This window comes from Mercurialis annua, linkage group LG6 (genome assembly GCF_937616625.2).
Source record: "Mercurialis annua linkage group LG6, ddMerAnnu1.2, whole genome shotgun sequence".
Taxonomy (NCBI): Eukaryota; Viridiplantae; Streptophyta; class Magnoliopsida; order Malpighiales; family Euphorbiaceae; genus Mercurialis; species Mercurialis annua.
The window spans coordinates 12,146,470-12,170,545 of NC_065575.1; the positions used below are offsets into that span (position 1 = coordinate 12,146,470).

Genomic DNA, 24,076 nt, shown 5'->3' on the forward strand with positions numbered 1-24,076 from the left:
ATACAGTTCGATAACTATTTTTAAAAAAATACTAGTTAAGCAATCGTTTTTATAATGGTTTTATAAAAAAATTATGGTTCAATAATTGTAAAAATATTGAATCCCTGTATATTGAGTTAGAATTTCAGCAGTCAGGCTCTTACATTTGGAATTCAATATTGATGAAAGTAGACAAATTAGCTGTAATCATTTCACTATGTCCAGCTTGGAACATGTGCTACTTTATTGCAGATGTTGCTGTGCAAGAGGATAACAGCAAGTTAGCTTTTTATGCTTTAGAATTTATGGAAAAATGGATTACACGGGGGTGAGAATGCAAGGCCTGCTGTTCTGCTTTCTGTTGATGAAGGACTGGTTGTTTCAGCACTAGGAACTGCCGGCCAGACTTACAGCTCTATGCTTTTGGATGCATCATGGTCTATCCTTCGGCACTCATTACGTGATAAGAAGGTTCGGATCCTGAATATTTTATTACTAAAATATATGCTTGGGAAATCTACAGAGGGCCTTTAGTACTCTGCGTGAATTTGAGTCTGCTTATGAGAACTCTAACAAAGAAACACGAGAAGAATTGTTCTCACCATTTACTTCTTTAAAATCATTGGTTTCCGCTTGTTCCAAGAAGGGATTTCACTACTAGAAAGAGCATGTTTAGCGACGGATTTTAACGACGGACTAAAAATTCGTCGCTAAACATGATTTTGCCGACGCAAAATAGCGACGGATATGTATCCGTCGCCATTCGCCATAATTTTTTGGCGGGTTCAAGCCCGCCAAATTTAGCGAATGTGTTAGCGATAGCGACAGATTTTGCAAACCCGTCGCTAACAGACTAAACGCTGCCGTTTAGATTGGGTAACTTAGCGACAGATTGTTATATCCGTCGCTAAGTTACCCAATATTGAAACGGTGCGTTTTGTGCTTCAGTTTAGCGACGGATTTTATAATACGTTGCTAAACTGAAGCACATAACCCGAGCCCTTTCCCCTTCCCTCCCCTTCATTTTTTCTTTTTCCTAATTTCTTTAACTGCCGCCGTTCTCTTCCTCCCTCCTCCCTTTTCTTTCATTTCCTCCTCTGCCGCCGTTGTGTACCGCCCTCCTCCGCCGTTCTCTTCCTCCCTCTTGCCGCAGTTAGTCTCTCACCATTTCTGGGCGATTTCAGTCCCATCCCCGCCGCCGTTTTCTGCCTCTCGCCGGGTGAGTTTTGGTTTATTTGTTTTTATTTTTTAGTTTGTATTTTGGTAATCTTAATTTTTTTTAATTTTAAAATAGATAAAAGTCGCTGCCTCCGACCTCCTCTGCAGCCGTACTCCTCTGCCGTCGTCCGGCGTCCGCCTCTGCCGCCGTCTCTCTTGTACCAGGTATGCTATACTAATTTGTTAGTTTATAGGTTAATTAACTATAATATGTTAGATTAATTTAGTGTAATTAAGTCAATTTAATTTATTAGATTATTTTAAAATTATATTAGGTTAATTTATTAGTTTGTTTACTTATTAGGGCTAAATTAATATTATTAGGCTAAATATTTATTATTTGGTTAGATTAGTATCAATTTAAAATAATGTTAGTTTAATTTAGTATAATTTAGTTAATTCAATGAACTCTAATTTATTAGATTATTTTAAAATGGGTTAATCTCAATAAAATACCAAACGTTTGCGAGTTTTGTCAGTTATAACCAAACCTTTCAAAATTATCTAGTTTAGCCATTTTTGGGATATTTAGAACCTTTTCTAGCCATTCGCGAAAAAAATCAAAAAAATTGTCATTCGTGAATAGGTTAAATTAGCCGATTTTAATTGATTTTACTAAAAAATGTTTCAAATATTCCATATCAATCAAAATCGGCTAATTTAGCCCATTCACAAATGATAAAATTTTGACTTTTTTCGCAAATGGCTAGAAAAGGTTCTAAATATCACAAAATCGGCTAAACTAGACAATTTTGAAAGATTTGGTTATAACTGACAAAATTTTCAAACGTTTGGTATTTTATTAGAATGAATCCTTTTAAAATCATATTAGGGTAATTTATTAGCTTTTTAGTTTATTTGGGCTAAATTATTATATATTATGGTATTTGGTTATTTTTAAAGTTAGTTAATTTTCAAATTAGTAATTTTACGTCGATGTTTAATGAAATTATAATTTATATTAAAATGCATATTGAATTATATTAGATTTGTTTTTGGTTAAAATATAGGTTACATAGATAATAATTTTGTAGTTAGGTTTTTATTTTAGGCGGCTTTATTTTAATATTATCACTCCCTCTGTCCATTTTTAATTGTCGCTTTAGGTAAATATTTTGTCCATTAATAGTTGTCATTTTAGGATTTTTATGTGACTTTTACACAAGTATTCCAAATTTGACCTTCTTATTAAATCACTTCATTAAATGGTAGTTCAATTTTCAAAACTAAATCATCCAATAGTGGGTTAATAACTCTATTTTCAAAACTAAATTTTTCAATAGTGGAATTTATAAATAGGGTTATAATAGTCTTTATGTTTATAATTTAAGACAAAATAAGCACTTTTTTAATCTTAGCAATTTAGCCTAAAGCGACAACTAAAAATGGACGGAGGGAGTATAAATTTGTTGGTTATCGAATTACTTTAGGTTTATTGGGTTATTTGGCATGATTTGGTGTGTTAGTTATTTTGAAAATGTGTTGTTTACTTGCAGGCTTTCCCTGAAAAATGGGTGATGCTCCTTTTTAGGGGAAATGCTGCCGGATTTTTGTTAAAAATGTATTAGTAATTTGCGACAATTGTTGTCTTGCCTGTAGGCTTGTGTTCCGCCAACTGTACGTTTTTGATTGATGTTGTTCGTTCGTTTGCACTGCTTCCGACTTTTTTTTCCATTCTTGTTGTTGCGGTTCTGCTCTACAACAAGTAAGTATTATTGTTTTTTATTTTTCAATTTCTTTTATTATATTAAATAAACTTAAAACAAACTACAAATGATTTTATTCACACCGAATAAAATCTCACCTAGCCGTAGAAAACCTGTCTCGTGTCCTCAAGAGATTGAACGACACGGGATTGTACGTGTGTACAGTTCGTAAATGTAATACCCCAAAAGATTTAATTATTTATTTGAGCCACGTGTCCAGTTTGGACTCGCCAGAATGGCGATGTTGGAAATATTTTCGAGGAATTTAAGTAAATGAATTTTTAGTAGATCGGTTTTAGAAAGGATTATATGTAAGGAATTTAATAATATATTTCAGTTCTTTAGTAGAATTGGAATTGAAGGGAAAAATGTCGAGAAAAGGTCACAAAACAAAATTCAGGGACTAAAGTGGTAATTTAGCCACTGCGTCTCAAAAATGGAAATTTATAAGTTTTGACGGGAAAATATTAATATTGGAATTTGTATTATTTATTGGATATAGATAATACGTACAAGTTATGATTAAAAGAATTTATTGATTTAGCTATGAACTAAATCGTATAAAAGAAGAGTTTAAAGAATAACTTGAAATCATTAAAGAAAGAGGGGATATAAATGAAACATTAGCCAAACTACTTAATAAAGATTCATTTGAATGAATCAGATAAGAAGAAGAGAGGAGAAGGAAATCCAGAAGCTTCATCGTTCTTCACCGTCGTTTCGCCGCCGTTTCTTCGTTCGACATCAGATTCGAGCGATTTTCGCAGCGATCTCTTCAGAATTCAGTCCTCTACCTTTCCCAAGCTTCAAACTAAGGTAAGTTTGACGTTTTTATGGTGAAAATGGATAAATGATGGCTGTTTTGGGCGTGTGACGTGCGATTGGATCGAATTCGCTTTAATCACGTCGTTATCGTCGTTTTTGATGGTTTTTAATATGGGTTTAGTGTTTAAATGATGTGGGTATGTATTGGTATGAGTTTTGGAAGTTTTGAATCCCCGGAAATGGTCTGGAGGCGCCGAAAAAACGGCGTACACGTCGGTGCACGACGTGCTGCACTTCAGCACGTCGTGCTGGCGCACGACGTGCACCATGAAGGGCACGACGTGCCCTTCACAAAAATTGAAGGGCACGACGTGCCAAGGTGACACGACGTGCCCTAACTCGACCCGGATCTCCGTGGGACTTTCGGGAGCGAAAATGAGCTTCTGATAGCTTGATTTGGGTATGAAACTGAGTCAAATGTCTTGAAATGGATGTAAAACATTATAAAAGTGAATACTAATATAATAAGTAAGAAGTCGGTTAAGAAAATTATATAATTCCCAAGTACGAGGAGTAGTACTCGATAAGTCGTAAGTACGACTAAGGATCATCGAGTTTTCGAGCAAACTAGAAGTGAAATCTAATCAACTTAAACTAAGAACTTAAAAGTATTATACATATAAACATGAAATCCATGTCTAACTATTAGACATTTTATCAGACGTGTCAGCAAGTAGAGAGGTCAGTAGACGTGGGATAGCGAGAGCATATCATTTCATCGATCACGTTATTGACTAGATTGCGGTCACTGTGAGTTGCACTTTACTTTCGTGTATTATATATATTAAAGTTATTTTATATAGATATGTATACTGTTCTTACGCATCGCATGTTATATCATTTGACTAAATGTTATATGTTTCTATCAAGTTTATATACGAGAACTAGTATGCGATCCGAAGAAACTAGCTACCTATTGGGTGTCAATTGGCTGTGTGATCACCAGTATTGAGTCAGTCTAGTGTGTTTGCATTTGAGAAATGATGTGATAAGTATGGCATGATATGAATATGAAATTCAAGATTGGGTATATGATTTGATACGAGTGAGCACTCGGCTACGGTGTAGTCTGGAGTCCCCGTATCTAGTGGCTGGGTCACCAGCGAGTTGGACTCGCAATTGAAATTTACGATTGGGTTGAATGCTATATGATTATTCGAGAGATGTGTCGCATGCTAGGATATTAGTTTCGTACGGATCAAATACCTGTTTATATGTATTATATTATTGTTTCTTGAAATGCGATGCTATGGTTTTATATTAATACCGTTAGTAAATGCAGACTCACTCAGTATTTTCCCAAATAGTGACCCCTCACTTTTGATGTCTCACAGGTGCTTAGTGTCTGGACCTAGATAGAGGTCAAAGTTTTGAGATCCGGAAGTCAGCTGTGTATGTATAGTCCTCGACTTCCGTAATGATGCAGTAGTGGTCCAGTGTGACAGAGTCATAGCCTGACAGCAGTACATTTTGATTGTACATATTCTTGCTGTCTTATTTATAAGTTTTGATAGGGTACGTGTTTTGTGTTTTACTCACGGCCCGAGGTGCCGGTGATATGTTCTGAGACACTAACTGATGTATATAGTACCGCGAGGCCAGTTCGTACGGGGTACGGTAACTAGAGCCCGCGAGGTTAAAAGAACAGTTAGTGTAAATGTTTGTACATATATGATATGTATATTGCTTCTGTTCCTTTGTGTTATTTGTTCATTATATAAAAAAATTAATAGTGGTTTAAGGCTTGCTACGGGTTCTGGAGCTACCACTCCCGTTCCCTAGCGCCGGTCTCGGCTCAATATTTTGGGTCGTGACAGTAAAACTGGTGTCTACGTAATTCGATCACGGGAACAAATATATGTGTAGATGCAATAGAAAAATATTTGGTAGTTTTCCGTCGTATGTTCTCCGGTGGCTATCTAGTATATGCTGCGTAACGCTAGTTCCTAACGGAATATGTATTTGGCGTTATTCAGCATATATTTGATAATGCACTTGGAGAACTGCGCCAGAAGGCTGCCAAATATTTTTCTCCGTATTTATGCATATATCGTGATCGTATTAAGTAGACCCAGTTTTGTGAATGGGATAGGCCCCTACCTTTTTAAGCGGTCAATTACATTGACTTTGCTGTAACCGAGTATTAAACCCACCTAAATGTACGTGCTACAGAAATGAATTCAGACCGCAGTTGGATGTATATTGGGAGACTGGTCAGAGGATTGTTGACTGAAGGGTACATCAGTAACGTTAGGGAGTTTTTGAACTTTGCTTTGCAACACCCCGAGTGTATGAGTGGGGCTCAGATTAAATGCCCTTGCCCTAAACCCAAATGTCGGAACACTGCTTTCCGAACTGTTGACGAAGTAGAGTTTCATCTCTATACAGACGGGTTTGTGAGTAATTACCACGTTTGGGCTCACCATGGTGAGGAAAATAGGAGGGTTGAGGTGCCTATTAATGTTCTGCAAGCGGACAACATGTGGGAGCATAGAAATGAAGACGAGGGTTGTAGTTCATTCCAGAGAATGGTTACTGATGCTGGTGGTCCCGAAGTATGGACAGAAGAGCCTCCAAATGCAGAAGCTGAGAAGTTTTATGATATGATGCGTGCGGCCGAAGAACCCATATGGCCTGTGAATGACAAGCACTCCGCTTTGTCTGCAGCCGTAAATTTTTTAGAATTCAAGTGCCGATTTCAAGCGTCTGACGGCCTGATGAATGAAATGAGCGAGTTTGTACATCAGCTTTTGCCTAAGGACAACAAGTTAGCGAAAAATTCGTACAACATTAAAAAGCTAGTCGGAGGGCTTGGGCTTCCAGTGGAGGTGATTGACTGCTGTAAAAATATGTGTATGATATACTGGGGTGGTGATGCGGGTTTGACTGTGTGTAAAGTATGCGGGCATGACATGTGGAAACCAGCTACTGCGGGTAGTTCAAAAGGAAGAAAGACGAATGTGCCTTATAAAAAATGCATTACTTTCCTATAACTCCGAGGCTGCAGAGGTTGTACGCTTCTAGGGCAACAGCTAAACATATGAGGTGGCATGCTGAGCACGAGATAGAGAATGGTGTGATGAATCATTCGTCTGACTCGCCAGCTTGGAAACACTTTTCAGAGTTACACCAAGATTTTGCAGCCGAAATTAGAAATATCAGACTGGGGTTGTGTACGGATGAGTTTCAACCATTTGGTGCATTTGGGCAACAATACTCGTCATGGCCGGTAATTGTGACTCCGTATAACTTGCCTCCTGGCATGGCTATGAAAGACGAGTTCATGTTTCTAACGGTTCTTGAACTGAACCATTTGTGGAAATTTGGGACGCGGACATACGACATTCATAGGCGGCAAAATTTTCAATTGAAAGCCGCTCTTATGTGGACGATCAATGATTTTCCGGCTTATTCAATGCTGTCTGGATGGAGCACATCGGGTAAACGGGCATGTCCTCACTATATGGAAGAAACTGATGCAATTACTCTTCCGAAGAGTGGTAAACAATCGTGGTTTGATTTCCACAGAAAGTTCTTACCACCTGAACATTCGTACCGTAATAACACTACGGATTTTAAAAAGGGCTACAAAGAAAGAAAATCATTCAGGGGATACAGAACTGGAGAGGAAATTGAACAAGATATTGACAGCCTTGGTTTTAAAAATGCATACGAGTTTGGAGCTCGGGATACGAATGCGCAGAAATTCAATAATCATGGGTGGCATAAGAAAAGCATATTTTGGGATTTGTCGTATTGGAAAACGAATATGATTCGTCATAATCTATGCATACTGAGAAAAATATATTCGACAACATTTCAATACAGTGCTTAATGTTCTCGGGAAGACCAAAGACCATGCTAAGTCCAGAGAAGAGTTGAATGATATTTTTAATCGTACAGACTTGGCATTTAATCCATCAACCGGGCAATATCCTAAGGCAATATATGCTTTAGACAAAAACGCAAAACAAGCTCTACTGGAATGGGTTAAAGAGTTGAAGTTCCCTCGAACTTGGGTAGGTGTGTCGATCCGAAAAAGCTGAAAATGAACGGTATGAAAAGCCACGACTGTCATGTTTTCATGCAGCGTCTCTTGCCAATTGCTTTTCGAGAATTTCTTCATCCGTCCGTGTGGGAACCTATTACAGAGTTGAGCATCTTCTTTAAAGACCTGACTTGCACAACGCTTAAAGAGGACAACCTAATTAAGATGGAGAAAGACATTGCGAAAATATTGTGCAAGTTGGAACGTATCTTTCCGCCCAGCTTTTTTGATTCAATGGAACATCTTCCTATACACCTACCCAACGAAGCGAAGCTGGCAGGCCCTGTGCAATATCGGTGGATGTATCCCTTTGAAAGGTTAAGTATTCTTTAATTTTAAAATACATTGAAAACTATCAAAAAAATTTGTAAACACCGTAATAATTTGATTGCACAGATATCTGAGAAAGTTGAAACGGAAAGTGACCAACAAAGCTAAAGTGGAAGGTAGCATTTCCATCGGATATTTGTACGAAGAAATAGCCAAATTTGCGTCATTTTACTTTAATGACGGTGATCCGACGCTGCCTGACCGGCTGCAACGAAATGAGACACGTGATGATGTCGTGGATGATGATGTAGACCGGCCATCAATCTTCAAATCGAATGGCCGACCTATAGGTGCTTCTAAAAAACGAAGTTTGGAGGAGGACGAATACACCGCCGCCCATAGTTACATTCTCTTGAACTGTCCTGAAATCGAGCATTACAAGGAGTAATTCGTACTCTACTTTTAAATTTATTTGTCAAATACATGACTTTACTGTAATAACAAGTATTGGGTTCTTTTTAAAGTTTGTATGTTTACGAGTTGTACGAAATCATTCCCGGAATCACCCAAGTTCAAGTAGAAGTGAATCTTGAGACTGAATTTGCCTCGTGGTTTGAACGATATGTAAGTATCCAAAATGTTTTTTCACATTATCTCGTACTTCTTATGTAAAAGGTCTGACAAGTATACATTTATGTAGTACAAGCGCAAACTAACTATATAAGTAATCCATATATTTTGAGTCTGGTTAAGGGATCGCTTAGGCAAGCGAACCATTTTCAAGGATATTTTATAAACGGGTTTAAATTTTAAACAAAGGCTTATGGGGAGAATCAATTAACCATGAATAGTGGAGTTTGCGTTAAAGGATCACTCTACGCTCCAACGGAAAGTGATTTTTACGGCATATTAACAGATGTTCTTGAGTTGGAGTACTCGTCTCTGCCAATTAAGAGGATTGTCTTGTTCAAGTTTAACTGGTTCGATCCGACTGATAGAGGTATGTCAGTGCATCCTCGATATAATATTGTGGACGTCAATCATAAACGGAAGTACGGAAAATACGAACCATTTATAATAGCTCAATTGTTGAAACACGTAATTTATTTTATTTGAATTAGGTATCTTTGTTGTTTCTTTGAATTAAGTGGTTTTGTTGTTGATATGTGCTATTTTGTACAATTTGAAGTTTGTAGGATTTCCCTTAAAAATGGGTGATGTTCATTTTATAAACGAAATGTTGCCGGATTTTTATTAAAAATAACGTTTAAGTTGTTTGAAACACGTAATTCATATGAAACTAATTGTTTTAAATTGTTTTATAGGAGCGTTTTGAGCAGGAGATGCTGGCCGCTACGCAGACAGCCGAGGGCAGTACAACATCTACCCCAGTAGATCCGGACGAAGTTTATCTTGCTGTTGAGGGGGTGAGGAAGCGGCGTATCTACGGATTAGGCTCAGTTGGTTTTGAGTACGTTGCCTCGCATCGGGGTACTTCTAGTAGACGAGCCGGCAGCTCCTCTCAGACCGTGTCGCTAGCCGCCGATGCGAGGTTCCTTACTGATCTCATCGTTCAGTTCGCGGATACGATCCGTGATCAGGTCCAGATTGTGGTTGCAGCGGCGATGCAACAGATGTAGCAGCGGGCCCCGGGAGATGTGCTACCCACTCCTCCACCACCACCTCCACCGCCTCCACCGGCTACTGATGACGTTGTCCCAGATGACGACGTCACAGATTTGTAGTACTGTAGTGTAGGGACGTTTTTGGTATACAATTTTCATGTATCGTACGTTATATATATATATATATATATATATATATATATATATATATATATATATATTAGATGCTTTTGTATTTTCTGTGTTGTTTATCTTTTCTGCAATTTGTGTATTTAAACAGGATTTGCATTTAATTAAAAAACCGAAAAAAATGAAATTTTTGCCCGGAATTAGTCAGTTTCCCGACGGATTTATTACGTTTAGCGACGGATTAAATCCGTCACTAAACACAAAATATTTAATTGAATAATGCATTTGGCGACGGAAATATCTGTCGCCAAGTGCTGTAGCTAATTGGCGACAACATTTGGCGACGGACATGTCCGTCGCAAACTGCGTTGTGGGACGTAAATGGCGACGGATTTTAGTGGGGCGTCGCTAATTCATTTAGCGACGCCACATTTGCCGACGGACGATGTCCGTCGGCAAATCCGTCGGAAAATGGTTTCCCGACGGATTTCTGCTTTTTAGCGACGGATTTCTGCTTTTTAGCGAAGAATTGTTCTCACCATTTACTTCTTTAAAACCATTGGTTGCCGCTTGTTCCAAGAAGGGATTTGAGACTTTAGACTCGGTATGTCTTTATACTTCAAAGTAAATCAACAATGTTCATAGTGCCTGCAATCTTCCTTTCCTATATTTAGTTTTTTTAAATTCTCTACATTCTGTTTTCCTTTTGAAATTGAAGTTATGTATATCATCTCTTAAATATCTGCATTTTTGATAGTAAAAATGTGAAATTCTATAGGTTCGATGTCTATCATTTATTTGTTAAAAGCTGAGAGCTGAATATTGCAAAAAAAGAAATTAACTCTAGGCTAGAAGATCTTTTTCATGATAGGTAATTAAAGACGATATTGGGTGTTTTTGGCTACAGTGTTTGACGTAAGAAGACTTCAATTTGTTTTTAACATGTATTGTAGGTTATGAAGAGATAGAGATATAAATCTTTGCTCAATCACCATCAAACCTTTTACTTTTTGCAATTTTGTCCCAACCTTTCATGTTTGTAGCAATCATGTCTCAATTTGTTTTTATGTAGAAAAATAGTTCTGGGGCAATCACGTAGATCCAATCAGGACAAGTCTAAAGACATGGTAAAAAAACATACAACAATAATTTAAAAAATCCATAACCCATTATTCTTACTTCATAAGTTATTCTTTTTACACAAACACAAATTGTGATACAACTGCAACAGATCTAAAAAGTTGGGACAATATTGCAAAATATAGAAAGTTTAGTTGTAATTGATAACGAATGCAAAAGTTTGGGTCTTTTTATTTACATATTTTAAAAGAAGACCACATTTTGTCGTTATCATGCTCATTCAATTGTTAGTTTACTTAGTGGTTCCTCTATTTGCCAATAAGTGTGTGATTTTACTTGGATAGCATACAAGATCAAAATATATTTATTTTAGGAAATTTTACTTGCTTTTCTTTGATACTTGCTTTTCTTTGTTTTTGCCTTGGTGTAGCTCATACTTCTGTTAGTTTTATTGTCTGCTCTGGAAAGAATGCTTACATAAAAATTCTACTGGACAGGTGTCGGAAGGATTTGTCCCCTCAAAAGAAACATTAAAGAAGGTCAGAAGGCGCTGTGTTCGTGAGATGGATTATGACAGTAATGATCGTGTGGAATCCTTGGCTAAAAAGTTTGAAATTCGAATGGGAGCATAGACTCGAAGAGACATGTTATTCAATCTTCAGTACAACACTGATTATGCTTGATAAGTATTGGATGCGCAAGTAACAGGATAATCAGAATCCCAATCTGATTATGATTAGACTTCCAAATTTGATTATGATTAGACATCCTATTTTGATTAGGACTATTTTAGACTGTATATATATACATATGTAAACAACAAATCAAATACACAGAATTATTATTATTCAATTCTACAATTGCTTTCATCTTCTCTAATTGTTTACATGGTATCGGAGCCTATCTGATCCTTTATCTAAACACAAACCCTAAAATTCTAAAACCATACTATGTCGAAAGAAGCTGAGGATGCCGCCGCCGTCGCACACGCTGCCGCCGCCGCTGTACCGAACTTCAAATCTCCATATTATCTTCACCCTTCGGATCACCCGGGACTTAAAATTTGTCCGGTGATTCTGAAAGGCGAAAACTACGAAGAATGGTCTTCTTCCATGATAAATTCTTTGGTAGCTAAACGCAAACTCGGTTTCATTGATGGCCGAATTACGATACCATCTGCCAATATTGATTTGATTGAAGATTGGCAGATGGTAAACTCTATGCTTATAGGTTGGATCGTCCAATCCATTGATCCTTCCCTTAGGTCTTCCATCACTTATTTTCCCACTGTCAAAGAATTATGGGATGATCTAAAGCAGCGTTTTTCAGTTGGGAATGGCCCCCGAAAGCTTCAACTACGATGCGATATCATCTCTTGCAAACAGAACGGGAAATCAGTATCAGATTATTATACGACTCTCAAAAAATTATGGGAGGAATTGGCGACATACGTTCCACCCAATAAATGTTCATGTGGTGGTTGTAAGTGTGAGATTACTGCAACCATAAACAAAGAACGTGATGAAGAAAAAATTCACCAATTTTTAATTGGCCTTGATGACTCTGTGTTTGGTTCTCTTCGCTCCACCATCTTGGCTCAAGAACCCTTGTTACCTATTGCTCGCATTTATTCTCTTATTGTTCAGCAGGAGCGATTAACAACTGTAGTTACAAACCGTGAGTCACCTGCGGATGCAAATGCATTTGTTGCTCGCAAATTCACATCTTCTTCCAAAGACGCTGTCTTAATCGACAAAAAGAATTTGACTTGTACTCACTGCAATAGAAAGGGTCATGACGTTTCCATTTGTTTCAAACTTCACGGTTTTCCTGATTGGTGGAAAGAGCGCGCCGCTGCCAGACGTGGATCCTCATCAACACCTATCGAACACACATCTTCTAATCCTAGTATGACTCGCAATTCTGGTACTGCCAATGCTGTGCAGCCTGCTGTTTCATCCTCCGCTCCTGCTCAGTCCCTCACTACTCAGGATCGTCAGGCTTTTGGTCCAGCACTTACTAATGACCAATGGACTGCGGTTCTTAATCTTTACAACTCTATGAATGTTACATCCGACAAGTCAGGTAAACTTTTTTGGATATTAGATACAGGCGCATCTTTCCACATGACAGGCGATAGATCTCTTCTTCGGGATATCATCTCGGTTCCTCCTATTGCTATCACTTTACCGGATGGTCGCGTTTCATCGGCTGTTCAAACCGGCAGTTTGACGTTTGATTCAATTCAGCTTCACAACGTCTTATACATACCAAATTTAGATTGTCATTTATTGTCTTTATATCAGCTTGTTCATGATCTACGCCTGCTTGTTCTAATGACTGATCGTGTGGTTGTTTTACAGGAAATCAGTACGAGGATGGTGATTGGCGTGGGTAAGCCGCGAAACGGGGTCTATTGGCTACAGACGTTCTCATCGGATAGTCGTGCTTGTTCTGCTCACTCTTCAACATCTTCTGCTAGTCTTTGGCACAACCGTCTCGGTCATCCTTCTGCATCAACCTTGTCTTCTATTACTACTTTGGCTTTAGATAGTTCTAGTTTATCTACAATAAATCCTTGTGATGTATGTTACAAGTCTAAACAAACTCGTTTGTCTTTTCCTTCAAGTTATAATAAAGCAGATTGTTTATTTGATCTTATACACTGCGATGTATGGGGGCCCTACAGTACACCTTCTTCTAGTGGTGCCTCTTATTTTCTTACTATTTTAGATGATTACTCCAGGGCAGTATGGGTACATCTGTTCGTTTCCAAGACTGAGGTTTCAACTTTACTGCGTAATTTCTTTGCCATGGTTAGCACTCAGTTTCATAAACAGATTCGACGAGTGCGTGCCGACAATGGCACTGAGTTCCTTCTACTTTGACCTTTCTTTGCCTCCAATGGTGTTGTGTTTGAAACATCCTGTGTGTCTACACCACAACAAAACGGACGTGTCGAACGAAAGCATCGTCATCTTCTTAATGTGGCTCGTGCCTTGCGCTTTACAGCTCATCTTCCGCTGGATTTTTGGGGTGAGTGCGTCTCTACAGCTGCGTTCCTTATCAATCGCACTCCTTCTTCTGCTATTGAGGGCCGAACGCCATATGAATTACTTTATGGCCGTGCTCCCTCCTATGATTCTCTACATGTCTTCGGGTCTCTTTGCTTTGCTGCGCAAGTTCCGAAACATGGTGACAAGTTTAGCAGTCGAAGTCGGAAGTGTATATTTGTCGGCTATCCGCAGGGTAAGAAAGGGTGGTTATTATATGATCTAGAGACTCGGGTTATATTTGCAAGCCGGGATGTAGTATTCTACGAATCACATTTTCCTTTCTCTCTTGGAAATACCTCGGCGTCAGGTCAACTGCAAGACCGATCTCCGGCTGTCTTTGATGACACTTCACCATCAGATGAACAACTCGACAGGGGGAGTTCAGAAATCGCTGCTATACCTCCAGCAGAGGTGATCCCACCACCCATTGCTCCGCAAGTTTCTCCGCAAACAGAAATTGCGCCAACTTCTATTTCGCGCAGCGATCGTATTCGCCGGCCACCGTCTCATCTAAACGACTATGTTTGTCGCACTACTCGCCATATAGACTCCGTCGGCACTTCATCAATACCCATGTCCTCTTCACATACCTCAGGTACTCGGTTTCCTATCGAAAATTTTGTTTCTTGTGCTAAATTTTCTGCTTCCCATAGTAGTTTTCTTGCAGCTGTTACCGCCGGGGATGAACCGGCTCATTTCAGGCAGGCCATTAATCATCAACATTGGCGGGATGCAATGAGTGCAGAACTCAATGCTCTTTCCGCTAATCACACATGGACACTTACTCCTTTACCACCCGGGAAACATCCAATTGGATCCAAATGGGTCTATCGTATTAAGTACAACTCAAACGGGACTATTGAACGATATAAGGCGCGACTTGTTGTGCTTGGTAATCGCCAAGTGGAGGGCGTTGATTTTAATGAGACATTTGTCCCTGTTGCTCGCATGGCCTCAGTACGTGTGTTTCTATCCGTCGCATCCGTTCGGCAGTGGGAGCTTCATCAAATAGACGTCCATAACGCTTTCCTTCATGGAGACTTAGATGAGGAGGTGTATATGAATCCACCTTTGGGTCTTCTCGGTGTCCCTCCTGGTCATGTTTGTCGTCTTCGCAAGTCTCTCTATGGACTACGGCAAGCTCCGCGTAATTGGTTTGCAAAATTGGCCTCTGCTTTGCGCCATTATGGCTTCAAACAGAGCTATGCTGATTACTCATTGTTCTCTTATTTTCGACATAAGACATGTATTCATGTTCTAGTCTATGTTGATGATCTCATCATTGCCGGTAATGACTCTGCTACTATAACTCGTTTTAAGACTTACTTAAGTTCTTGCTTCCATATGAAGGATTTGGGGGCTTTGAAGTATTTTTTAGGTATTGAGATAGCTCGAAGCGACAAGGGTCTTTTTCTTTCTCAGCGAAAGTATGCGTTGGATATTCTTTCCGAGTCCGGTCTTTTGGGAGCTAAGCCGGCCGCTTTTCCCATGGATCAAAATCATCATCTTGCGTCTTCTACCGCTGAGTTGCTCGATAAACCGGATCAATATCGGCGTCTTATTGGCCGGTTCATATATCTTACTATTACTCGACCCGAGATCTCCTACTCTGTGCATATGCTAGCACAATTTATGCAAACACCTACTCGTGATCATTGGCAAGCTGCTCTTCGTTTATTACACTATATAAAGGGGAGTCCGGGCAAGGGCCTACTCCTTTCTGCTTCAAGCTCTTTACAGTTACGTGCTTTTTGTGATTCCGACTGGGCTGCCTGTCCTACTACTCGACGGTCTATCACCGGTTTCTTCATTCAGTTGGGTGTATCACCTATTTCTTGGAAGACTAAAAAGCAGGTAACTATTTCTCGGTCGTCTGCTGAGGCTGAGTATCGTTCTATGGCCTCTACATGCTGTGAGCTCATCTGGCTAAAGTCTCTGCTTCTTTCTCTTGGAGTTGCGCATTCCCAGCCAATGCATCTTTTCTGCGACAATCAGGCCGCTTTACATATCGCTGCCAATCCTGTATTTCATGAGCGCACTAAGCATATCGAGATCGATTGTCATTTGGTTCGCGATCAAGTACAGGCTGGCAATGTTCTTACCCGTCATATTGCTTCCGCTGACCAACCAGCTGATCTCTTCACGAAGGCTCTTGGAAGGATTCAGTTTACTACGTTATTATCCAAATTGGGCATGATTGATCCTCATGCTCCAACTTGAGGGGGAGTATTGGATGCGCAAGTAACAGGATAATCAGAATCCCAATCTGATTATGATTAGACTTCCAAATTTGATTATGATTAGACATCCTATTTTGATTAGGACTATTTTAGACTGTATATATATACATATGTAAACAACAAATCAAATACACAGAATTATTATTATTCAATTCTACAATTGCTTTCATCTTCTCTAATTGTTTACAATAAGTAAGTTGTGAATTGTCATTATTGAAATTGGACCTTACACTTCTAGAAACTATAGATAACAATTCCTTGGTTGCTCAAGATCTTCCTTCAATAACTGCATGAAGGGCGTCAATTCGGCATTGAGCATCATTTACATCCTTACTATGTTGCCACATTTCCTTGAGCATGTGCAGTAATTGCATGCTGCTTATTCAGAAAATGTTGATTTGATGATTCAATCTTAATTTTTGACTTCTTGCAGATTTCTTAGCATTCTGCATTACAGTCTCAGTTTGGGGAACTCGTATATCGCTGCGCTCCTCTCTTTTTACGAGAAACAAAAGCTGCCCATTTTTGTAAATTACCTGGCTGTACTCAGTTTTGGGTTTTTGCAGCAGAGCCTTAGGATCATAGCCTCCCGTAGCTATATTTTATTGGAATGAAAATTATTTGGACAAACTAATTGCTGATCCGATCTATTTTCTGATGACGAAGAAATAATGTAGGATAATCTTTGATTACTTAATTAGGGTAGAAATTTTCTGTTCGGTGGGACCACCATTTGGCAATTGCTTACATATACTGATTCTCAACTTACCTCATGTTGGATTCTATGACAGATAAATTCTGTAAATGTTGTATTGAAATGAGTTTCGGCTCAAGCTTCTCTTTTGAATATCACCAATTTTCTGGACGTAGAAGAAAGATTTGATGTTATGCATCAAATGTAACCTGTGATTGCACATTCATAATAAAGTTTGCAGTCTATGGAAATTGATTCAGGATTTTGCTTTTAGGTAGCCCGAAATTTCTTCCATCACTCGTATATGAGGATGCCACGCTGAAAATATAAAGTTGCCCTGCAAAATTCACTAATGTTGATCGACTGGTTTTGTGCATATGTTGCAAATTAGTTTGAAGCATGTGCAAAATTTGTTCTAAAGAAATCCAATCCAACAATGAGAATTTTGTTAGTTTTCCTAACAAAGTGTTCTCTTAATTCGAGAAAAGAAAGAAGCGCATTCAGAAAATTTGCAAATGTTGCAGAAAAATATATAATCAGCAGTACTTTACGCTTCTCATAAAAAGTCCAGTAAGTTGGTCTTATTATTTTTACAGTTTGTACTGCAGTTCTGAATAATGAAATGACAATCAATAGAAAGTTGGATTTTATTCTTTCAACAATTTCCAGGAGCTTCAAAATCCTCCAGCCAATACTTTATTCTCCTTAAAATTTGATCATCTACAGTTGCTTCAGAAAATTCCACTAATCTTCCCAAAATGGCCGGTAAACTCAAACTGCATTTCTTTACGATGCAGGAGCTACAGAAGCCTTCTGAAAGGTAAATATAAATATAAAATTCATTAGTACAATGCTAAATTGCATACAGCCTCAAGCAAATAGGATATAGATAATCAAACTTTTGGTGATACGATACAGGCCCTGCTGTTTCTGCAACTCGAGCCACTGGATTAATGCAGGGCTCTCGCAATCTTCCTTGAACTGATTTTATTAGTCAGTTTGATTTCTAATATGGAACTAAGGTCTGTCTTCCTTAAACTGAAAGGTGAGGCTTAAAAGCGTTCGATATTAACTTTTTTATAAAAATCAGTGACTAGTATTTTATAGTCATTGGTTGCAAGCGGACACGAGATACGAAGTTTCAAAGGTTAAAAATTTAAAAATAAACTGTGAGGTGACTATGTAATACTGTCCCCATAATTTTAAGGCAGAGATTTTGTCCTAGAGGAGACGGTGGCCCCTCCCCACTACATCTCTAATCATGACTCATGAGCGTGGTAGATTTGAAGGCATAAGTATTTGAATAACATATGATGATTCTGACACTAATTATAATCCGCTTTTAATAGTGACTTTAAAAGCTTGTGTATGAAAAAGAATTCTATCCAGAAACTAATTAATGGAAGAATATGCAAATAAAAGAAAAGGGACAAAATGTTAGAATGTTTGAAATTCTAACCTTTTTTTGCTCTTCCATGTTTGCCTTTACGAGGGAGTAAATGGCTACACCTGCTATGGCTATTGCAGTTCCGATCCCAGTTTGAGTGGAGATTCTATTGCCTGCACATTTTGCAATTATGATCAAGAGACGGAAACATGATTGCTAGAAATCTAGAGAAACTAACTTCCAACAAGAACAGCCTCTGATGAAGCACACAAACTAATCAGGATAGCACCGCCCTGTTTTTGAGAAAAAGTGGGACGGTGGGACAAAGGCTCGCATCATAGTGACAGAACATGCATTTATATCAACCTTTTGATAGTCAAAAAGCTTATAATTTAAAGTCATCAACAATTGCCAAAATTGTATGACCCTACTATTAAATAAGTCTCATAATGCTGAGCAATTTGAAATCTGTAGGCAAGAAATAGAGAAATAAGTATTTACCAAACATCACTATGGAGAATCCAATGACAAAAACTCTTTTCAACACATTTCCAACTGCATGAGTAAGTGGTGCAACTCGTTCCAGAGTGTTGGTGGCAACCTGAATTTTAAAGCTCATTACAAGTAGATAAAATAGAGAATTATTGTCAAAAGATATATAAGACATCAAATTCATTATCGTCAAATGAAATAAATTTCTCAAATATTAATAAAATAAATGTCACATTCCAAGATAATATGTGCGGAAAACTGGAAACTATAAGATTTTGCAAATGTCAGAGGATAAAGTGTAACTAATTGTAATAGCTTAGCTGGTAAAGCAACTTCTTAAGGTACCATATTGAAACACGGTCATACACAACACTGAGATAAAACATGAAGCTTTCAGCATATAAAGAAAGAAAGAAATGTAAATCAATTCAGTAACATGATTGGACTGAAGGTGCCTTATGTTCTCCATAAACAGGCGGATGATGGAGATAACAGAAATAATTCTCTCTTTTCCATTGTTTTAATTATAATAAAGTGGGATACCTGATTATACAGATGGTAAAACATTCCAATCCAAAACAAATCAGACACGAATTTTAATAATCCCACTTTGGCGATTGCATCTCTGAAACCATATTGCATCAGTTTTGGACCCTCAATCTGAAAATAAACTCCAATGAATACCCAATCAAATGTTATTTTTATAAGAAAAACAAAAAAGAATATCAATAAAATTTTAAAATTTCTTCAGTTAATTACTTTGATAAGTTACTCACCAATACTGCTGGTGGTATGCAAAACAAGAGGGCTATTATTGAAATGTAAGCATACACATTTGTGCTGTCCATGTCGGTCTGTAAAAGTATGAAGAGCAGTTAGAAGGCATATGTGACCGCATATTTAAACTTGATATTGAAAGATAAATTACTTACATAAATGCTCCAAAGGAGTTAAAAGATCTTTAGTTAAACGGAAAAGAACTAGGCATCTAGTAGTTTGGTAACATTTATGTTAGCTGCTTAGCAGTTCAGGGCTATGTAGGACAGTGCAAAACAAAGCTATTTGGGTTCTCAAGTGCAAAAGCAATCGAAACGGCTTCAATTGAACCCTTTAAATTTGTGTGGTAAAAAAGTAATTGAAATTTATGAGTTACTTTTATAAGATTCATGCAATATTACCTGGCTAAATTAAATCTGTCAACAACGGATGCTTTTCATATTTATAAAACCGACACGAAGATAAAACACAAGAACCATTCCAAAAAGAAATCTCAGTATCAAAGAATCATAGACTAAGAAACACAGCTAAACGGCAAATTCCTCGGATAAGCTTACCATTGCTTTTTTTGAATATATGCTTCTGTAGGTAAATGCAATGTTTGAAATCATTGCACTATTGAACCCAGTCCAGTTGAATGACAGTTCAGTCAATGATGCCATTGATACACCTAACAGACAAAGCATGAAACATCTGTCAATCAGAATGCAGGATTTTGTTTTCTTGCAATGAAGTGAATGAAAAAAAATCAAAATACGGGAAATTCATATCATATAAAAGTTACCAATTACAACTGGGGCCAAAGACAGCCATAAGGACAAGGGAATCTGGTGGCCTAGCACAAACTGAGAAGCAGCAGCACTGAAGAATGGCTCCAGAGCTGTAGAAGAACATCAGATTAATAATCAGGAAATAGAGTTCATACTATTTCCTAATAATCAGAAAACAGAAGTTAATTTATCATTTGTGAACTATGGTTAGAAAGAAAGAAGGAAATAATACTTATTCATATGATTTAGAGGTTTGCAGTAATATTAATCTGCTTATGTTTGAGCATCCACTAATATAAACTTAAACCAGAATTGCAATAACAAATGGCATTTCCAGGATCAAAAAGTTGAACTCGCACCAAATTCTTTTCACCTAATTCATAAGAACTTTACTAATTCTCACTGTGGATTGACTAAAAGGACTAGTATATTTGTTACTGTATGCGGGCTTGTATGTGCAGAAGTGCAACGGCACCAAACTAAGTAGCCCATTAATCTGTGACACATGTGAACAAAATCTTTTCCTACTTGAAAATAACTTTCCAAATATACTTCTACATCAATTAATTTATCAATACCTTTGATGGTGTGTGTGAAAGAAACAGCAACAGCTGCAAATGACACATTAGACATAACATGTCCGAGTGCATGACAGAATGCAACTGGAGTCAATAGCACCAGGAGGTCCTTATCAATTGGCTAGTAAGAAAAAAACCACGTAATTAGCTACCAAACCTTGTGAAAAAAAAAAATTAACAAGTGAAGCAATTGCAGCTTACTGCTCGTTTTGGTAGGCCAACACCCCAAGAAATAAGACAGTATACTACTCCAACTAGGAGATGTATAACCGAAACAAAACTGCAAAAGAGAACAATCTTCCAATATAGAAAAAATATACTAGTATACAACAGGTGCAAAAACTCTAGCGAAATTCCTGCCATGATTTAATTTCGTTCAAACTGCCCATTTTATTTTATTTACAAAGAACTGTAGCAGCTATAACAAGAGAATTGACTGTATAAAACTGAGTTGAATTAAATTAAATTCTTAATTTTTAGACTTTCCAAGCAATATATGTTCACGGTATACGTTAAAAATGCATGAATCGCAGACCAATCCATGAATGCGTTAAACTTAAAATAGAAAATTGAGGAGAAGGCTTGACATACTATGGATATGGGAAATAATTATAGACCTTCTTGTTGAGAATGTTGAAAATGACATTTAAGAAATACCTGCACAGATCATACAATAATATTAAAAAATAATCTTTAAATCAGAAACAACCAAACATTATTGCAACTGAGAAGCTGAATAAAATCAAACTAAATTTTTCTTTTTAAATATATTAGTCTTGTAAATTAGAGTGGGAAGAGGTACGGCAATCGCCCCATATACTAGTCATTGAAATGTTAGAAATCGATGAGTACAAGAATTGAATAACATTCGGTCTAATCATTTAACTAAAAAAAAAAACAAAAATAAATTTAACATTTTATTTGGCCTAAAAAATGTTGAACTACGTAAAAATTTAATAAAAAATATCTGCTCACCTAAATAAAATTTATGGTTCCACAACAGTTTAATTTTTAAAGAAAAACTACATTCCATGTTTAATTTCCGTTCATTTGGCCCCCTCGATTTGTTTTTTCTTCAATTATTGCTCATAAAATATACTGTCATTAAATTTTAATTTTGTATAATTGGCCCCCTAATTTTTATTCCCGGCTAAAATTAGTGATAGCTTACAAAGCCATACTTACCACGTAAAGAAGAAGAAACCTGTAACCAGAGCAGGAAATCTCTCACCGAGGCTTTTGGCAGCAGCAGCAGAAGGCTCCACGTGTCTGCACTCACATGAACACCAAATAAATTTAACCCAAAAAAAAATTAATAAAGTAAGCAAATTAATTTGAAAAGCAAAAAAAGTCTGACTCTGACCCCTCGGCATCTGCAGCAGCAGCTTTAACTAACCAACGACGTCGTCTGAAAGGTTGAGTCCAACCGGCGATTACTGATGGTTTGGCAGAGAATGGAAGCGCTGAACCAGAGCTTCTCGGAATCTCCGGTAACGGAGAAAACGAGAATAATTTGGTGGAATTGACGGCGAATTGTTGTGACGATCGAGTTCTGAGTGAAAACTGTGAAGGTGAGAATTTAGTAGTAGTAGTGGGCGATGGTAAGCAACGTGAAGATAAACGAGAAGAGTGAATTGACGGAGTGATAGAAGACGTCATTGTAAGAGAGGATGATCAAAGGCAGTTGTTATGTCCTTGAAACAAGAAAACAATAATGGAGAAGAAGGAAGAGTTTTGATTGCTAGCCTCTCTTTTTTTTCCTGAAAAAACATTATCCGTCTATATAGGGGTGAGCAAAAACCGAACCAAACCATTAATCCGATTCAAACCAATTCGAAATTAATTTTAGTTTGGTTAAAATAGATTGGTTTGATTTCAAATTATAAAAAAATATGGCTTTTGATTTTGGTTTGGTTTCAACTAGTGGTTAATCGAACCGACCGAAAAACCGAAGTTTACAATAATATTATTTTTATTAATATTTATATATGTATAAATAAATATAAAATTTATTTATTGAAATATTTATATATAAATATAATATGTGTGTATAGATACATATATGAAAATAAAATATATAAACTAATACACACATATAAGTAAAAATTATTATGTATAATTTTAATTTTTACGTATAATTATATATAATATTTATCTAAATCTATATTAACCAAACCGAACCAAACCAAAGGTGAGAATTTAGTAGCGGGTGATGGTAAGTAACGTGAAGATAAACGAGAAGAGTGAATTGACGGAGTGATAGAAGACGTCATTGTAAGAGAGGATGAATAATGGCAATTGTTATGTCTTTGAAACAAGAAAACAATAATGGAGAAGAAATAAGAGTTTTGAGTTTTGATTGCTAGTCTCTCTTTTTTTTCTGAAAAAACCTTATCCGTTTATAGCTCTTTATTCGATTCTTCTTCCGCTGCCGTCAATTAGCCATCTTTTCTTTTATGTTATTTTAATTTTATATAGTATAATAAATAGCCAAAAAAAATTCATTTTTTTAGGGGTTAATATTTATCGACGAAACGCAAATTCAATTTCAAATTTTCATAAATCAAGAATCGAAAATAGATTGGAAATGTTTCAACAATAAAGATGAAATCGTTCATATGCTATAATAGTTTCTTTATTGTTTTAGTATTGTATTGATGGAGTCTGCCTTCTGAACCGGTGAGTAAGACCTGCAAAACAGGGTAGAAGCTAACCGGACGGTGGTTGTCCGATTAACTCTCCGATGTGAAAGTCAGTATAGAGTTTTGAGCAGCGTTTAGAGTATGTGAATGTAATTGTGATTCTAGGCATATCTCGTGCTCCTTTTATAGTAGCCGAATATACCTTGTAGAGTCGTAATAGGTAAGTGAATCCTACTTTGTAGGGATCTGGCTACGTTGTAGGGATTTACCCTGATTTGTCGAGATCTACCTTATTCTGATGATTCCTATTTAGGAACGTCTTCCTGAATAATCTCATCTTCCTAAGGTAGAACTTATCCTTCCATATTCGGAGTTTGTGTCCAAATAAGAAGGTTCTTCTGGGTTCGGCGATCTGCCCGAATCCCGGATTAACGCGCTTTAGGCGGATCCTATGGGATTCGGTCTTAATCGACATATTACCGAATCTCAAGGGATTCAGTGTTTCCTTCATATATTCAGATCTTCGTGGGGAGTCCGGTATCACCCGAGAGCGGATCTCC

General features: G+C 37.4%; 2 protein-coding genes across 2 annotated transcripts; one reads left to right on the plus strand and one right to left on the minus strand.

Moving 5' to 3' along the window:
• The first annotated feature begins 5,902 nt into the window (after positions 1-5,902).
• Positions 5,903-11,512, plus strand: LOC130015687 (uncharacterized). The gene is made up of 12 exons (XM_056106331.1): positions 5,903-6,688; positions 6,736-7,504; positions 7,557-7,747; positions 7,819-8,093; positions 8,173-8,490; positions 8,571-8,670; positions 8,866-9,046; positions 9,195-9,265; positions 9,372-9,647; positions 9,690-9,790; positions 11,225-11,321; positions 11,378-11,512. The coding sequence occupies exons 1-12, from the start codon at positions 5,903-5,905 to the stop codon at positions 11,510-11,512; spliced, it is 3,300 nt and encodes a 1,099-aa protein (XP_055962306.1).
• Positions 11,513-17,388: 5,876 nt separating this feature from the next.
• On the minus strand, positions 17,389-22,639 carry LOC126686921 (triose phosphate/phosphate translocator, chloroplastic-like). Its single transcript, XM_050381218.1, has 12 exons — positions 22,238-22,639; positions 22,060-22,143; positions 21,466-21,531; positions 21,076-21,154; positions 20,875-20,995; positions 20,311-20,406; positions 20,084-20,196; positions 19,526-19,603; positions 19,293-19,409; positions 18,759-18,858; positions 18,330-18,430; positions 17,389-17,683 (listed from the first exon to the last, which is right to left on the minus strand). Exons 1-12 carry the CDS (start codon positions 22,531-22,533, stop codon positions 17,657-17,659), a joined length of 1,278 nt encoding a protein of 425 aa, XP_050237175.1. The 5' UTR covers positions 22,534-22,639; the 3' UTR covers positions 17,389-17,656.
• Between the last annotated feature and the right edge of the window lie 1,437 nt (positions 22,640-24,076).

Coding starts and splice junctions, on each gene's coding strand:
- LOC130015687 (XM_056106331.1), top strand. CDS start 5,903: ATGAATTCAGACCGCAGTTGGATGTATATTGGGAGACTGGTCAGAGGA. Junction 7,505..7,556: donor TTGGAAAACGAATATGATTC/GTCATAATCTAT, acceptor ATTTCAATACAG/TGCTTAATGTTCTCGGGAAG. Junction 7,748..7,818: donor TGAAGTTCCCTCGAACTTGG/GTAGGTGTGTCG, acceptor GTTTTCATGCAG/CGTCTCTTGCCAATTGCTTT.
- LOC126686921 (XM_050381218.1), bottom strand. CDS start 22,533: ATGACGTCTTCTATCACTCCGTCAATTCACTCTTCTCGTTTATCTTCA. Junction 20,407..20,874: donor TTTCACACACACCATCAAAG/GTATTGATAAAT, acceptor GTTCTTCTACAG/CTCTGGAGCCATTCTTCAGT. Junction 17,684..18,329: donor ACATGGAAGAGCAAAAAAAG/GTTAGAATTTCA, acceptor TTTACCTTTCAG/AAGGCTTCTGTAGCTCCTGC.